This window comes from Doryrhamphus excisus, linkage group LG18 (genome assembly GCF_037039965.1).
Source record: "Doryrhamphus excisus strain RoL-2023G ecotype Guam linkage group LG18, RoL_Dexc_Guam_v1.1, whole genome shotgun sequence".
Lineage (NCBI taxonomy): Eukaryota > Metazoa > Chordata > Actinopteri > Syngnathiformes > Syngnathidae > Doryrhamphus > Doryrhamphus excisus.
The window spans coordinates 16,748,183-16,766,422 of record NC_136374.1 but is presented as its reverse complement, the minus strand read 5'-3'; the positions used below and the strand labels follow the sequence as shown (position 1 = coordinate 16,766,422).

Below are 18,240 nucleotides of genomic sequence, written 5' to 3'. Positions count from 1 at the left end.
ATTGCTTTGCCAAGTATTGTGAATGTGGTTGAATGCCATCATTTTATTTGATGAGCTCAGCTGTCACTTTTTCAAGCACTTTGTGAGCGTCACAGATGTTTAAACGGTGTCAGATGCTCCGTTTCAGTGTTTATTCCTTCTATGACGAAGAGGTTGATGGAGCGGCCCGTGGTGGCTTGCGCATGCGCAGTCCACACTTTGCGCTTTGTGGTCCCTCTGTTGTGTAACATGGGGAGCCACGTGAACCATGACAGACGCTAATTCTGAACACGCCCACTATGTACAAACGGTCCATTCACAGGACATATGCAAATACGATGTGACCAATCACAGTGTAGTGGGCGTCGCCACACGGAACCGGACTCACGTTGCACAAATGTGTCAAGCGCTCCGGAATACTGGGCAACTTAGCTTCGTAACTGGGATTTAATTAAACACAGTTTCTTTACAACCAGACGAACAATTCACGTGAAAATTAACTGAAGAGGAGACACGCGTGCTGTGTAAAAGGTAAATATTTCACTTCAAGGCGATTGTTGTATGTTTTTGGCAATCGTGTTTAACTAGCTATGCTAGCTAGCTACGTCGCGGAGTGTAACAACCACACATAACTATGGACGTAAACAAATTAAATAACATATTTTTAGTGTTCCCTAGATCCCACTTCTAAGTAATATTCTTCGCAATTGTGAAACAGTTTCCTTCCAAATCAAAGGTGTCCTTGCTACAGTCGGCTTTAGCGCGTAGCCGATAAGTCGCGAACGTTGAATTCACGTCTGCCATAACGCAGTGTCTCAAAGCGAGTGGCTGTTGTGCTACTATTAAACCTTCGGAGCCGATAATCTATACTTAGCGTTGGCAACACGCACAGAAATAATTTTAACTTCCAAGCTTGCCGAGAAACCGTCACATAACGTTTCCTAGTGCATGCTGTTTTTCCATTTTACAACGCGTATGGCCTCTATTGTGCCTTTTCGTTGTTATGCTCTTCTCGATGCGTCTAAAATGTAATTACAGCGGATGCAGTTGTAAACACATCTATTAGTAATTACATCTACTTATCCGGTGAACTGGAGCGAAACTTATGTTATGAGGCAGTTACTAGCTTTCTTGAGGTCAGTAGGTTCATGTGGGGAAGGTGCAGTGAACCTTCGTGGGGGTAAAGTATGTTTTCAGTCAGCCTACATAGTAGAATTTTTTCCATTCTTAAAAAACACATTTCTAATATTCACAATCCCGTAAACAAATGCCGTTTTTTCTGTATTTAGACTTCCTGTTGCTTTTGTTGTGTTCATGCAACATCAAATGCATTTTGTGTTTGAGTCCATCCTACCTAAAGTAGTTTACATATTATTCAATATGTGCCAAATCCGTTCCTTTGGAACAGTGCCCAAGTGCCCAATCCGGTACTTTAAAAACATTAAAATTGTGTCTGAAAACAATTCATTTTTATTTTTATACAATTCTGTGACATGCAATCTAATTATAACAAAGTGATAAATCACAACAAATTGTTGCAATTGCCGCAGCAAAACCACCAGTATTACAGAACAAATACAGAAGAATGTATGGGGAGGGGAGAAAATCTCAAGATTTTACAGTACTTTAAAAGCATACATACTGCAGGTCACGCCCCATGCATATTGTCAGCTAAGAATATGGGCTATCAAAGACAGCTTTCATGTATGTGCTTCCACTAATTGATCTTATTCGAGTCGAATCTGCTACTCGGTGTTGGAATTGAATAAAGTCGCTTACACAAGTTCACTTTCACAACAAATACCACCTTCAAGCACATGTTGAAGGTGGCCGAGTGTGTATCTTTTGTGTAAACCAAAGTTTTGGGGGAGATTAGAGCTAGATGTTCACGGTCGAAAAAACTAACATCAACCAAAACGACGTCACAACAGTTGACTTGGCGGTAACTGTACCTCATTTTTGTCAACTATTAATACCGATATCTACAGAGAGAGCATGTCTGGTTTTCGACTCCATCAATAGTTATTGACCATCAAATGTGGTCGACCTGCTGCATTGCGTAATAGCAGTCTCTGAGTGGCATTAGATGTTTCACTTGTATGATTAAATGTTGTACATTGAGGGATTACGCATGACTCTGCTTGGCATTCACCGCATACGCACACATATTTAATATTTGGCTTTGAAGGCAAGATCAGATCAGACCGTCACAATTAAAGAAAGACGCGTTTTAGTGTTTTATCCCAAGCAAGAGGAAAGAAACTAAGATCAGATGTCTTCCACATTTCCAAAGTGAGCTTTCTGATTATGTAATCCTGCGGCGACAGCGCAGGATATTTTCATATTTTCACTGGCTTCTGAGTATGTTATTTGTCGCACAGATATAAATGTTATTACACCGACAACCTTGATTAGACATTAGATATTATATGTCAACACTGACCAGCACGTGGGAGATTAATTCATTCATTTTCTACCGCTTATCCTCACGAGGGTCGCAGGGGTGCTGGAGTCTATCCCAGCTGTCTTAAGCTAGCATGTTTTTGGAATGTGGGAGGAAACCGTAGTCCCCGGGGAAAACCCACGACCACATGTGGGAGATGTTTATAGGTAATGCCAGTAAGTATCGGTCATGATGCAAGCAGAGTTATTTTTACTTGTTTTATTTACACTTGTTTGTCAGACATAAGGACAGATCCGTTGCATTTGATGTCCATATTTAGGCTCATTTGTAATGGAGAGGAATAAATGAAGTAGTATAAGGGCCAGATTGTATTTTGTCATTGTACACAGTAGCTGAAGTACAAAGTACGTAGCCCACATTTATCACATGCGTTGCTAATTGGCACAAGAAAACGTGCCTTTTGTTTCCGTGCTGATGGATGACTCAAGTTTCACACATTGAATAATCTGCAAAGTTACTGCCCGACTTGTCCTTGAAGTGCATTTGCTTAATTACTGAGTTGAACTGCAATCAGTTGTGCATAAGACAAAAGTAAGACCAGCCATGCCAATGCTAATCTTGTTGAGATTTCATTTGCTTCATCACACAGTGGACCATTTTCACATAAACTCACTGTCCACGCTGTGTGACACAAATATTGCTTGAGTAGGTGTGTGCCGGTGCATGTATAACATTTGAAGTTCAGTGTTTTTGATAAAGTCAACCCCATATACCTTGGAACCTCAGTTTTCATATAATTTGTTTATCAATGAAAATTCCTGCCGGAAATATGTCTGGGTTCAATTTTTTCATTGAACGCACACAGAACGATGAACAACTCTGTATCTGTCTCCTTCCTTCCTCCTGTCAAGGAGGCAATGAAGTTCATTGCAGAGAATGAGCCTTTTTTTTTACCATAAACCTAATTATAATTATAGTATAAGTTTGATTACGACTTACAGTAAATGCAGAATTCGTATCTGAGAAAATGTGACTATTGTGAAAACGTTGGCTTTGGAAATCCTCGGTGTCTCACCTTAATCAGCTAACTGCAAAAATGGTCTCCGTGTCTGGGTCAGTAGACCACACCATCACGGGGAAGCCTGCTGACTTTGTTGATATCCAGGAGATATAAGTTGACACCCTCCACCAGGAGGTTATGTCACAAAAGGTCATTGCTAAATAATTTGGTTGCTCAGAGAGCTGCGTCCAAACGTATTCATAGAAGGTTGAGTGGAAGGAAAAAGCGTGGGAGGAAAATGTGCACCGGCAAAGGAACAACCACAGCTTTGGGAGGGTTGTCAAGTAAAATCAATTCAAGGATTTGGAGGAGCTTCATAGGGATCGGTCTGTACCTGTCAACATATTCATTTGTAAATATGCAGGTTTTTTTTCTTCTGAAAACGAGAGAATGTTATTACAGGAGGGTTGACAGAGTGGACTGAGGCTGCAGTACACCACAACACACAGATTAATCCTGGACGTGGGCTACAAGTGTCACATTCCTCTTGTCAAGCCACGCCTGAACCAGAGCGTCAGAAGCTTCTTACCTGGAATGTGGAAGGAAAAAAAACTGGCCTTTTGCTCCGTGGCCCAAAGTCCTCTTTTCAGATGAAAGTAAACGTTGCATGTCATTTGGAAATGGAGGTCACAGATTCCACGTTGCGTTCAAGTTTGGTGTGAAGTTTCCACAATCGGTGATGATTTGGTGTTCTGCTGTCATCCGCTGGTGTTGTGTCGTCTGTGTTTTTCCAAAGTCCACAGTCAACCAGGAACACCAGTAAATGTACCAGAATCTGGTTCAATGACCCGTGTCATTACTTTTGATTGGCCAAATTCACCTGAGCCGAGCCCCATAGAACCTCTATGAGGTGTTGTCAAGAGGAAGATGAACGACACCAGGGTCAACACACATGACCTGAAGGTCACTGTGGAAGCAACCTGGGCTTCATTACACCTGACGAGATTGCCTCTCTGCCACAACACACCAATGCAGTCAATTATTCAAAAGGAGGCTCAACTAAGTATTGAGGTACAAAAAATGACCAAGTTTAGATACATACTATGCGTAGATCATTAGGAGATTGACCTTTCACTTTACAATAATCTTTTTTTTTATTATTAATTCTAAATGTCTGAGAAACTGAATTTGGGGTTTTTATTGTCTGTGTAGCGCTTTATGTTTTGGATTTATATTTTGGCTATACAGTACAGTACAGTGGCTTTTCATGTGTTTTTCAACGTTTTAGTCTCCCCTTGTTGTTGGTTTCCTGTTTATGACGAAACTGTTTGGACAATGTTAACTGTTAACTGTGAGTTGAGACCGCATCCACCTTTTCATAACACTGCTTTTCTGCTATTGGTTAGAGTCGCTGTTTGTGTTGCAGTCTTTCTTAAGAGACGAACAGGAAAGAAAAGAATAAATATTGTCCAAAACTAGTCCAACTGTAGAGTTTAAGGCCCTGTTTTAGGTTTTTTAGGCTACGCCCAAAAAGAAAAATCATAATTATGTGAGAAAATGCCATAATGGTGCACAAATAAAATCTGATTTTTCACAACATTTTAAGAAGAATAAAGTTGTATTTATAAAAAAAAATCTATCAAGAGCATGAAAACAAAATTTTACTACATCAATGTTAAACTTCCCAAACAAATATGAACATTGTCACACTTAATTTCATTGTATTTTGACTTTATTTTCATAACTATTTATTTTTTCTAGTAATTATATTATTATTATTCTAGTATTTATGATACAATAGGAGCCTCTAATAAGCATGAAAAGTAAATCTGAACTAAAGTAACTTCCACAAAGGCAACCCAGCTGTTTTGTCCATTAATTGTGTTGTGATGACTTGAAATTAAAATAATTTTTTTCTTCTCTTAAATCCGCAGCGCTCAAGACAACCCTGCCTCGCTATCGTTCCGCACGGACGGAAGCACCCATCTGACATCCCCACATGGAAGCCATCGCCGAGCACATGAAGACCTCTGCCGACGAATGCGATTGGATAAATTCCTATTGATGTGCGACCAAAACGAAGAGATGCCCGGTGGCGACAGCGGCCTAGATGGGGAGGAGCCTGCGTTGACAGGAGACGTGAGGAGGATGTCACCGGGGCTACAGAACCGAGGAGCTCAGTCCGAATGTGTCAGGGGGGAGGAGAAGGAGGATGAGGAGATGACGAGCGGGTCACATGACCTCTCCTCCTCAGACAATCACAGCCCTGGCAGCGCCACCGGATCCACATCCACCTCCACGAAGAGGTATTTGTCATTTTTACTTCTTCATATATTTGACCCAACAATGACTAAATACGCCTGTGTCTGTGACCGTGTGTGCAGCAGCGTGAATGCAGACGAGGGCAAAGGTCAGACTCACAAAGAGTTGATGTACACAGTGTCTGAAATGAAGAAGAGGCTTCCATCCGACAAACGCAGCCGCAGCAAAGCCAGCACTGTAGAGGCCTTACATTATGCCCTCAAGTGTGTTAAGCAAGTCCAAGGTAACCTTCCGCTCCGATGAATTCTCCAGTTTTTTGCGTCTGAAAGAGAAGTCATATGTGTGTATGTTGTCGTCCGCAGCCAACAGCGAGTATTACAAACTGCTGATGCGAAACGGCCAGGACGAGAGGAGAGACGCCACCGTTTGCACCCCTGAAGAGTTGGAGAGAGTCACGTCCGAGCACAACCTTAAGAACACGGTACACACGCCAACCCTTGCCACGTGACACTTAAACGCACCACATGCTGTCTACAGCCACGTTTACATATGGAGTTTTTTTTCTCTTTCCAAATGAACTTTCCGAAAGCAATGGTATACATGGAAAGGAAATATTCCAATCGCGTGTCTACATGCGCCGCTATAATCAACCAGAATAGTCAATGAGGCATGCCCAGTAAAGCGTAAACACCAACATCACGTGATACCGACTTCCTCAAGTTTTTCTTTCACTTGTTGGAATAACTCCGTATTGGCAATTTTGAAATTTGAAGTTTGAATTAAAAACTCGCCTTCATTTTGTTTAAATCGACGAACGTCTCGAGCTGCGTGTTACGTCATATGTCAGCATTCGCTGAAAGAACGCACCCGGGAACAGGAAAAGATAAAGTTCAATCTTGCTAATATTGTATAATTAAGCTTGGCACATGTTTTATATAGATATGTATTTTTGCTTTTTTAATAAAACTGGACATGTGAATGGCGTATAGAAGGGTTTAGATCAAGGGTCTCAAACTCAATTTACTTGGGGGCCACTGGAGCTAGGGTCTGGGCAAGGCTGGGCCGCATCAGGTTTTCCAAAAAAAAAACAAAACACATTTTTTAAAAACAGAAAAATATACAAACTTTTTCAGTGCTTTAGTTCCGATTTTCTACAAGAAAAGCTCTGATAAAACATTCCACTGTTCTCAAATATCTTAATTTTTATTTTTCTGCACAAAATAAGATGAAAAATAAATAAACAAATCAAGAATAAAGAAAATCAATCAATCAGTAATAGATAAATATAATAATAATAATAATAGGGCAAATAATAAAAACCACATATAGTTGACAAATTATTTTTTCAGATTAAAATGAACAAAGCATTATTAGAGCCCTGTAGACATGACAAAACATGACTATAGTCACATTTATACTCTTTTTATTTACAACATATTGCGCAACTGCAGGCTCTTGAGACACATGCTAACTCGCAAACTAGAGAGCTAGCGACCTAAACGGTAGCCTTCAAGTTATTTCCTTTAAACCTAAATAGCCAAAAACGTACCACTTCCACACGGATAGGGAGGATAACTATTAACAGTTATTTAACCTTTAACATGAACATTAATCAAACGTAATAATTTTTTCTGGGTACATGATACCATACAGCATCCATATCAAACTTTACATTAAACTTTCATATCAAGGCGGGGGCCTCAAACTAGTGTCCTGCGGGCCACATTTGGCCCGCGGGCCACGTGTTTGAGTATGTAAAGGTTAGATTCTTTCCGTTTGAGCAAATAACCCGAATGGAATTGGAATATTTGGGTCCATGTAAACGTGGCTTATGATAGATTGATAGATGATTATTGATGATTTTGAGCTGCGTTCTAACAATTTGATCTCAATTTGAGGATTTGGTCACAGTTGTAGATGGAACCCAAACACGTCGCCACAAATATATGTATCTGTCACTTATTTTTGCCTCATGCCTGGGCGGGTGTGCGAGTGTTTGTGCGTTTACCGCTTTTGCGTGTGTCTGTGACTCTGCTTTCTTGTGCGTGTGCGTCTTTTTCTACCCGTGTGTGTGTGTGTGTGTGCCTCTCTGTGCCTGTGTATAGGACTCTTTCGTGGTGGTGTTCTCCCTGTCCAGTGGCCGTGTCTTGCATGCGTCCGAGCATGCTTCCATCATCCTGTGCTGCAAGAGGAAGTTCCTTGAGTCTGCCAAGTTTGTGGAGCTGCTCTTCCACCAAGATGTGAATGTTTTCTACTCGCACACAGCACAGCCGCATCTGCCGCCCTGGACGAACTCGCACACAGGTGGGGATGTGACACAAACTGCACAAAACATGTTTACAAAACATATCGGATAAGTAGGACACACGGCAATTATTTCATTTCAGGATAACTCAAGGAAATCACTCCCTGTCACGGAACTAATTATATAGAAAATAGTATAGCTACCAAACACTCAAATTCAGCAACTAATTGAGGTATGCTTTGTATTTACGCTAGGAACAGTTTGTGCAGACTGCTAAATTGTGACGTTCACAGGATTGTGCAACTTGCCAGTGTCACTTTACAATAAGGTACACAACAATACAGTATTTACTGAGGAACTAATAAGTCGCGGGTTGGGTGAGGGAGGTTCGTTCCTTATTAACTACTGTACTTTTGTGTACCTCCTGGTAAAGTGTTAGCGACTTGCCTTTTAGAGGCCAACCTGCCATACGGACAGGTTGGGTGTTGCTTTTTTTTAATGCAGATTCTCCACTTTGCACTGTAGCTTGCAATGTAACTTGGCTGTAGTGTACTGCACATATCATGTGAGGATCTAATTACTTTTCTTTGTGCCATTTTCCCACAGCGGGGGTTCTATTTGACTGTGCCCAGGTCAAGTCTTTCTTCTGCAGAATCAGGTCAGGATAAATCTGTCATGAATATTCAACAAACTGCTGTTGAAAACATAACAGAAGACTCGACATACAGTGTTTCACATTCAGTATTTTTTATGTGACATTAAACTTTGTCCATATGTTTTAGGGGTGGGAAGGACCGTGAGGGCGAGATGCGCTACAATCCCTTTCGAATCACACCCTACTTGCTCAAAGTGCAGGGAACAGGAAGTAGCGGGGAAGAGGAAGAGCCGTGCTGCTTGGCACTGGCTGAGCGCATCATTTCGGGATACGAGGGTATGGTCATTTCCAGCACTTATGAACACTTCTCAACGAACCCCTTGCTTGCATGTATATGACACCTTTCAAACTGGTGGTCAGCAACCCAAAAGCGGGTCATGGAACCCTTTTCAGTGGGTCAAAAAAAATAAAAATAAAAAAATAACGATATCCCTGAATGCACCTCACGTCTCTCCAGAAAAAGCAATGAAAACCTTTACACTAAATTTGTGGATTTTTTTCACTACCGTAATACTATCGTAACACACACTAGCTGCATAGCGATTTCTACTTTACTCAACCGGTATATTAATTACTCCCGCAGCACCTCGAATCCCCATGGACAAGCGCATCTTCACTACCACCCACTCGCCCGGCTGTGTGTTTCTCGAAGTGGACGACAGGTGTGATGTGCACGTTCCGCGTTCAGTTGATCTGTCAGGTAGCAGCAATTTCATGAAGCTCACATAGGGACTTCCCACAGGGCCGTACCACTGCTTGGATACCTCCCTCAAGATCTGATTGGCACGTCTTTGCTAACGAGCATCCACCCGGAGGACCGTCCGCTCATGCTGTCAATGCACAGAAAGGGTAAGGTTTTATTTGGTTGCTGCTATCGGACCATTCTTACACAATTTCAGTCTGCTTATGTTTGTTTTTTTTTTTTTTTTTGCTTTTGTCGACGTGTTTTGCAGTTTTAAAGTATGCAGGACAGCCACCGTTCGAGCACTCGCCGGTGCGTATGCGCTGCCAGAATGGGGACTACATCACGTTGGACACCAGCTGGTCCAGCTTCATCAACCCTTGGAGCCGCAAGGTGGCCTTCATCATAGGACGGCATAAAGTCAGAACGTAAGGAGTAAAAAAAAAAAAAAAAAACACAATGTAGCAACAGATGTTTGAAACGTCATCGGAATTACTGTGCTTGCCATCCTGCTCTGTAGGAGTCCACTAAATGAGGACGTGTTTGCTGCTCACAATAAAGCTGATGTACCTGTCACTCATGAAGAAATTAAAGATTTACAAGCCAAGATCCATAAGCTCTTCTTGCAGGTAATTTAGATTCCTTTTCATGGATGTGTATGTAGTTCTGAGTTCAGTTCATATTTTAATACTTTTCACCTTCGCTAATACGTCCATATGTGTTCTTCCTGTTTACAGCCTGTCCACAACAACGGTTCCAGCGGTTACGGCAGTTTAGGAAGTAACGGTTCCCACGAGCATTACATCAGCGTGGCCTCGTCGAGCGACAGCAATGGGAACTTGTGGGAGGACACACACCGGGAACCTGTGAGTAATCGGAGTCACTCGATGCCACTCGATGCCACTCGATGCCATGCGCCCCGGTGTTCCTCGACACGTAGTCACCCTGTGTGTTCACGTCCGTGCAGATGACCCTTCAGCAAATCTGTGCTGATGTCAACAGAGTCAAGAATTGGGGGAAGCAGGCGTGTTTTGAGTCCAGTCGCAAAATTGCCCTGCTCGGTAAACCGGCTCCGGGTAAGACAAATTTTACGGGTTTACAAATTCCTTTTTGAATGTTGCTTAAATGATTTCTTGTTCTGCAGCGCACTTGCCTCCGGTTTTCTCCGGCCCGGAAGTTCGAGATCCCGAGGAAAGCAGAAAGCAAACACACATTCCCTCTTACCAGCAGATCAACTGTGTGGACAACATCATTAGGTGTGCAGCTGCTCATTGTGTCGTCTTAACTGAATGCCGACGTTCCAGTCGCTCTGTTAGCAAGTGTGTATTTATATGTGGTGCTCGGCTTGTTTTTGGACAGGTATTTGGAGAGTTGTACAGGCCCGGCCCTGAAGCGGAAAAGTGAATCTCACTCCCTCGCCACCTCTTCTTCCTCGTCCTCTACCTCCGAAGATGACAAGCCCGCTGGAGCCAACGGCACAGCTCAAGCTACTTCCGACGGTATAAACGCTTGTAGTTGGAGTCGTGTAATAGTTTTGTTATTTTAAAATTCGCTCTTTCTCCTTGTTCAGTAGTGGTGCTGGACAGCGAGGTGTCAGTTGGCCCGAGCACAGCAGCGGTCGTTGGAGCGCCTCTGACAGACATCACAATGTCCACTAAGGCAATGAGCGTGGTGTCCGTCACTAGTCAGTGTTCATACAGCAGCACCATAGTCCATGTGCCTCAGCCAGAGTCAGGTAAAGTACATACTAGAGCAGGGGTGGGCAAACTTTTTGACTCGCGGGCCGCATTGATATGACAAAATTTACGGGGGGGGGGCAGACTATATATTTTACACGTAACAGTCCACCTGGTATTATTGTATCTGTAAAATTGTCATGCAATCTGCGATTACTATTTATTATTTTATAATTATATTTAAATATTTTAAAAATAATAAAATATTATAATAATTACAATAAAATTAAAATAATAATTATTATATTATTATTATGTAAAATATGCAAATATAACAATAATATTATATATAATTAATATAATAATTAGCATTAATATAATAATTATAATAATCTAATAATAATAATAATTATTATTATTATTATGTGCTTGTGTCCCTTTTTTCAGGAGCACTTTGTAAACAACAGACCATGTCAAAAAACGAAATTGATAAAACCATCAAAAGGTTGGCTCAGGCCATGATGCCAGGTTGTATGTTGAGTTTAAATGAAATACTTTGGAAAGATTGGGCGGGCCGTATTCAAACACTTGGCGGGCCGGATGTGGCCCCCGGGCCGTAGTTTGCCCACCCCTGTACTAGAGCCTAACCCGGGGGTCACCAACGCTGTGCCCCACTTAAGGCGCCCGCGAGGCATCTTCTAAAAATAGCACTGGTCACAAATTATCGTTGTTATTTTGTGCTTTGAAATTTTGAATCAGAATTGCTTACATTAATGTATTTTTTTTTAAATCGTCTTATAACATCAACAATTAAAACAAAAATATTTTATAACGAACTCTTACCTCAAGTCAAAGTTCATGTGTGCGCACGTGTCCGCTCACCGCTTTTCTGATATAGTGCAAGAGTTAGCTTACTCGTGCAGTTTAGCCCAAAAAAAACATGGCAGAAAAGGGGACTTACATTTTCCGCAGTCATTGGGAATCTTTACGTATTTTGAAGAAAAATGTCTGTGTCTTGGCGGTCTAGTGGTTAGCGCGCAGACCTCACAGCTAGGAGACCAAGGTTCAATTCCCACCACACTCCCACCACATCTCTATGTGGAGTTTGCATGTTCTCCCAGTGCATGCGTGGGTTTTCTCCGGGTACTCCGGTTTCCTCCCACATTCCAAAAACATGCTAGGTTAATTAGCGACTCCAAATTGTCCATAGGTACGAATGTGAGTGTGAATGGTTGTTTGTCTATATGTGCCCTGTGATTGTCTCAGTCCAGGGTGTACCCTGCCTCTCTCCCGAAGACAGCTGGGATAGGCTCCAGCACCCCCCGCGACCCTCGTGAGGAAAAAAAAGCGGTAGAAAATGAATGAATGTCTGTGTCTTATTTGCGGGACGACTGTTGCAATACCGAAGCGGCACAACGTGGAGGTCAGGCAGCGCATTAAGGACGGAAAAGGCCCGTTTGTTAAAGGCAGCTTGTTAATAGGCAGGTGAAAAAATCCCAGACTTTCAAATATGTGAACACATAAATATATGTTTCTTGTTAAAAAGTATGTTTTTGTTACCATTATTGTGGAAAATAATTACCATTGATATGTGAGCAGTCGCTTCACATAGTGTTACTACTACTATTCCTTTTTTGTTCTGATTACTAAAAAGTGATCCGCGCAGTTTTGTCATTTTGGACGTTTACCGCCCTTCATACTATCCGTGCTCACAAAGTAGCCCTCGGCCTCAAAAAGGTTGGTGACCCCTGGCCTAACCCATACAGGATTTTTGTGGCCGATGGCAACTGGGGGCTGAAATAAAGCCGATGACCAATGTATCGACCAGTATGTTGCCCCATGACTAGATTATACGTTGCAAGACGGTTAAATCAATTCCTTGTTGATTGATTACTTTATGTGACCCTCCACCTCCCCTGCAGAGGTCACAGCACTGGAGGATGTACCAATGGGAAGTGATCCCACTGAATCCGGTCCAACCCCTGTCCGCCCGGCTCCGAGCCCCGCCGCCGAGGAGAGAAGGCTTGTTGGTCTCACCAAGGAGGTGCTGTCAGCTCACACGCAGAAGGAGGAGCAGGAGTATGTGGATCGATTTCGCAATCGCATCCTGCAGAGCCCCTACAGCTTCTATCTGCAGCTGGACAACAGCTCCATGGCGCACTCCCACCACAGAGGTCAGTGTTGGGAAACGTTGAACAGTCACAGACACATTTGTGTGGATGTTAAATATTCAATGAAACCTCCCGCAGGTGAATATCCACGTCCAATTAGCGGCGGGTTGAACCGCTCTCGAAGAGGAAAGCCCAGACTTAAGCGCCCCAAGCCCCAAGGCTCCTCAGACAGCTACACCTCCCCAGCCGGACCTCCTCGTCGGGTCCCAGAGTCCTCCTGGCCCTCCTCGGAATCCTCCCAGCCCCACATGGCAGCGCCCTACACTCAAGCATCCCCTCTACAAGCGCCATTCATTCCCATGATGGCGACCCAGCCGGCCCCCGAGCAACCGCCCAGACCGCAGCAGCTGCCCGGGCCCCCTCCGATTGCGGTGCAGGCCCCTGATCAAAACCAGCTCAGCTACAACTTCAGCTTCATGCAGCAAACCCAGAACATCCCCGGCATGCAACCCCTGCAGATGGAATCCATCCAGAATCCGCACAACATCTCCCATTTTCACTGCATGCAGCCCATGGCTCAAGCCCAGAGCGTCAACTCTTTCATGACGCCGGTCATGGCCGTCATCCTGCCCAGCTACCCAACTTTCACTTCAGGCTACCCATCCGTTTACCCGCCCTCCAACGTCTCCATGCTGCCGCAGGCGCACATCACCATGGCAGGGTTCGCCCCCACAGCCCCCTTCCCGCAGCCTCAATTCCAAGCCCAGCCCGCCCCTCAACACCAGGCCTCCCCTGGACCCCTGCTGGGTTCACCCAGGGCCTGCTCTTCTGGTGGCGAGGAGGAGGAAGCTGCCGACCCGCGCGCTCTGTTCTCCAGCTCCCGCTCGAGTTCTCCGCTCCAGCTAAACCTACTGCAGGAGGAGCTGCCCAAACCGAGCGAAGGGCAGAGCAGCACCGGGCATAATCATGCTGAAAGCCTTCATGAGCATCGAAACAACAAGGTGATGTATATCACAAAAACATTACGGATCCCCTCGTCGCAAATGACATCTTTGCGTTTTGTGTTTCTATGTCGCAATGACACTCAACCGTTTACTCCTTAGGGTGACGCCCCGAGTGAGTCTGGGAACCATGATGCTCAGTCCACATCCAGTGAGCTGCTTGACCTGCTACTACAAGAAGACGCACGGTCGGGGACGGGCTCCAATGCCTCCGGGTCAGGGTCGGGAGAGTCGGGGGGCTCGCTGGGATCAGGCTCTGGATCCGGTTCCAATGGAACCTCTACCTCACACACCGGTAAGGATTTTTTACTTCACATTTCTACGGTCAAACCATATTTTGGGGACAGACGAGGCCGAGACATCTGGCAGCTTTCCTACCGCGAGCGGGTTGTGACCGCTGCTCTTGGCTTACAGGCAGCAGCAACAGCAGCAAGTACTTTGCCAGCAACGATTCGTCAGACACGTCACGCAAAGCCAGGAAAAGCCAGGAAGCACCGGCGGAGCACCAACGCAGCTTCGACACGCAGGTGGAGAACTCGCTGTGGAACATGATCCAGCATACGTCGGAACGTGTTATGATGACTTACCAGATCCACACAAGGTACACACAAATCTAAAAAGAACTACTTTTCTCCAGTTGGTGGTCAGAACTGTTCCTTTTATATTGTCCATTTAACACTTTAACGATTATTTTGACTGCCACCTGTAGGTGGTAGGAGGTGACAAGACAAAAAATAATTAAATTAAATTAAAAAAAATAAAAATAATAATAATAATAAATAAAAAATGTGATAAGATTTCCCATTCAGAGAAAAACATAAACTGCATAAACACAGAGTGCAGAAGAGTGTAATGTAGTAGAAATTAAATTAGTAGGTGCAATATATTGTATAATACAGGGGTCTCAAACGCGCGGCCCGCGGGCCAAATGTGGCCCGCAGGACACTAGTTTGAGGCCCCCGCCTTGATATGAAAGTTTAATGTAAAGTTTGATATGGATGCTGTATGGTATCATGTACCCAGAAAAAAATATTACGTTTGATTAATGTTCATGTTAAAGGTTAAATAACTGCTAATAGTTATCCTCCCTATCCGTGTGGAAGTGGTAAGTTTTTGGCTATTTAAGTTGAAAGGAAATAACTTGAAGGCTACCGTTTAGGTCTATTTATTTTTCATCTTATTTTGTGTAGAAAAATAAAAAGTATATATAAATATATGTATTTAAGTTTTATGGTTAAAATCTTGCCGTGTTCTCGTTACCACAGATCCAATCTTTTGTATGGTCTTGTCTCGTGTCTTGTGACACCCCAAGTTTGCAGCACAGGTCACGCGTTGTGCCCCTCTGGTTGCACATATGTACTAATATGAATCCTGAATATGCTTCATGTTCATGTCGATTATCTTTTTTGTGCTATCTCACATCCTTAAACTCGTTTCGTGTGATTTTCCATCCCTTCCAGGGACCAGAATGAGATGTTGGCTGAGGACAGGGAGAAGCTACAAGTCCTTCAGCCTCTCCAGCCTTGGTTCAGCCAGGAGCAGCGAGAGGAGCTTGCCGACGTCCATCCCTGGATCCAGCAGCACACCATCCCACAAGAGATAGACACACAGGTGGGAATTTGCACATTTCTCTGGTTACCCAAACATATGTGTAACTTCACTTTACGTTTTTCAGGGTTGTATAAGCTGCAACGCCGGTGCTGGGGTGGCACACTCCCCTCCGGCCCCAGACCCCGATAGCTCATCCCCTCTGGAGATCCTCGAGGCAGACTCCCTTGCGGACACCTGAAAGAGCTGCGACCCCCCTAAACAACCATCCACTTTGGACAGCTCTCTACCGTGCATCTTGTCTGATCAGGCCAGAGGATTAGGTCTCTGTGTTTTAGTTGAACTTGCTATGTAAAAAATATCCAGGGCTGGACCGGACCCTGGGGGCTGGGGAGCGAGAGCGATCAGCACTTAATTTTATTTTAGTCGTATTTACTCTCAAAGTCGGCCCTCACTGACCGCTTTCATTGGACCATGACTATTATACCTCTCTTCATATTTTCATGTTTCTCTTTGAAAGTGTACCCCGTGGGACCACTTCATGCATATTGCAAGAGGACCCCATGGCCGCCGCCGCCACCGCCGCCGCCCCAGGAACATGAATGAACACTGTGCACACACAACTGGGCACACTGTAGCTCAAATGTGACCACGTCACAGGACAAGAGACCACACGGGCCCGGGTTTAGGGATTCAGAACAGTAAGTACAGGTTGGACCACCACGACACGCGATTTGTGTATCCAAACACAAACGTTTACGGACCTGGAGTATAGATTGTACAGTACATGTACCACACAAACTCCCTGATTGGCCTGGTGACACACCATGGTTAACACATGCTATGTTGCTACACATGGTTTGTAGAATGTCTGGGACAAAGACGCACATGCTGCTTTCTGTGAAAAAGGCTCTTATAATATATGTGGTTCAATTTCCGCCGCAGTGTCATTTCAGTTCTCCATAGGTTGATTAATCGTCTCCGGTCATGTTACCTGTCATGTCTTTTGGGTGCATCAACAGCAGATACATTATGTGGATTATTTGCAAGAAGAATTTGACAACCCCTGCTTGCGCTTTTCTCTCTCCAGATTCCGGACTTTGCTGACTTACACATAAAATTCCTTTGACTGTCTTATCTGTGTATGTATGACGTGAATGGTGTAGTCGGAATATTGTCGGTGGTTGTGCGTATGTGTGTGACTGCTGCTTCCTTCCATACCGTGGCCCATCTGTGCAGAACACATGGTTTTCTGAACAGGTTCCGTTTTAGATGGAGATTATGTATACTGAGTGTGTGTGTGTGTGTGTGTGTGTATATACATACATGTGTGTATATATGTATATGTGTATTTATATATATATGTATGTGTGTATGTACCATATATGTATACACACACACACACACACAATGGGAAAGTGCGTCCAAACTTTTGACTGGTTGTGTGTGTGGAGATATATATCTATATATACACACACATAAATAGACAGTATGTTATTTTGTAGGAAAATATACACAAAACTTCACAAAAGTGTATAAAAGCCATTTGTCTTGAATTCAGGGACTGTTTGTGACACAAAGGAATGAATAAATGAAATATGATGTCTGATTTTATTTCATTACTTGTTGAAAAAAATTGCACACAAGAAAAAAAATTGAACACAAAAGCCCGCGCGTCTACTGTAAATGACACACAACAATATTTTGCACTAAAAATAGCCCCTCAGTGGTATTTTAGTGCGGTCAGTTAAGATGCAATCAGAGAAAAGTGTTATGTAACTTTGACAGATAATGATCATTAGCAGAACATTGCATCACTTATAACTGAAGTCAACATCTCAAAGTACAGTAATTTAATTCAACCACTATGTGGCACTGTGGTGCCGTGTGTCGTGGATTAAGTTGTCTTGGTTTGGTAACCTGATGCATTTTTTTTACTGTGTCTGTACCTTTTGGGAAACATGAAAGTGTGGGAGCTGTGAGGATGTCACAACACACACTTCTGGCACACACACACACACATCCCTGTGGACTCTCCTATGCTGAAACTCCCAGCAGTCTTGGATGTGTAGATCAGCCTCTGGACCAGCCAGTGACCTCATTGTTACTTTTCTCACTTGCAACATTTCTGCATCTCTGCAAGAGTTAAAACACAATCTGAGGCCGAATCGCTCATTAAAGGATGCCTTTGCATTTGCATGTGTTACCTTTGTCGAGATCAATGACTTTGCATGGAGTGTTTATGTTGACCTCTTTCAGCAGGTTGTTCTTAAAGTCTTAAAAGTCACATGGTCGAAAGTTTAAATGCACGTTCTGGTTTAAACATATTGTGTTCGTCTTTGCTTACCAAATAGATCCTCCTGCTCCCTGATAGGCGGCGTCGCCCCGGAAACTTCCATCTCAAACTCATCTGAGCTGCTGCGACTTCTATTGGACCTGGAGCAGAGAGAAAGAGAGAGAGCAAATCTGTGCAAGGATGGTCCATTTTATACACTTTATGTGTGTGTTTTGTGTCATAATAGCACTCACCTCATGGATGCCACGGAATATAACTCTAAAATCAAAAGAAAATTACTTTTAGGAACACCTCAGCAATCCAATGAGATCAAATAAGTATGCCTTTAGGTTAGCCTAGCATGACGCAGCATGATTAGCACTGTAGCCCAAGCCACAATCC

The 18,240-nt window shown here is 43.5% G+C and overlaps 2 protein-coding genes across 4 annotated transcripts in view; one reads left to right on the top strand and one right to left on the bottom strand.

Annotated features, from left to right (window-relative positions):
- Window positions 1–337: 337 nt before the first annotated feature.
- Window positions 338–17,177, top strand: per3 (period circadian clock 3). 3 transcript variants are annotated; one of them, XM_078798664.1, is made up of 22 exons: window positions 338–510; window positions 5,318–5,689; window positions 5,771–5,928; window positions 6,008–6,126; window positions 7,751–7,949; window positions 8,497–8,548; window positions 8,673–8,821; window positions 9,129–9,207; window positions 9,288–9,394; window positions 9,499–9,655; window positions 9,748–9,856; window positions 9,965–10,093; window positions 10,195–10,303; window positions 10,372–10,483; window positions 10,587–10,726; window positions 10,798–10,962; window positions 12,826–13,077; window positions 13,153–14,015; window positions 14,118–14,310; window positions 14,430–14,616; window positions 15,476–15,626; window positions 15,691–17,177. In XM_078798664.1, exons 2-22 carry the CDS (start codon window positions 5,424–5,426, stop codon window positions 15,802–15,804), a joined length of 3,810 nt encoding a protein of 1,269 aa, XP_078654790.1. In that variant the 5' UTR covers window positions 338–510; window positions 5,318–5,423; the 3' UTR covers window positions 15,805–17,177. The 3 variants fall into 3 exon arrangements, with proteins under 3 accessions (XP_078654790.1, XP_078654791.1, XP_078654789.1); XM_078798665.1 differs by having other exon boundaries at window positions 5,768–5,928; window positions 10,801–10,962; XM_078798663.1 differs by having other exon boundaries at window positions 339–510; window positions 5,768–5,928.
- Window positions 17,175–18,240, bottom strand: part of LOC131106025 (matrix remodeling-associated protein 8-like) — a 9,256-nt gene continuing 8,190 nt past the window's right edge. Inside the window, exons 9-12 of the mRNA XM_058054670.2 lie at window positions 18,093–18,117; window positions 17,911–17,999; window positions 17,771–17,839; window positions 17,175–17,699 (exon numbers count right to left, since the gene is read on the bottom strand). Of these exons, the coding sequence (XP_057910653.2) occupies window positions 17,677–17,699; window positions 17,771–17,839; window positions 17,911–17,999; window positions 18,093–18,117 (206 nt within the window). The 3' untranslated portion in view covers window positions 17,175–17,676. The remainder of the gene's footprint in view (window positions 17,700–17,770; window positions 17,840–17,910; window positions 18,000–18,092; window positions 18,118–18,240) is intronic.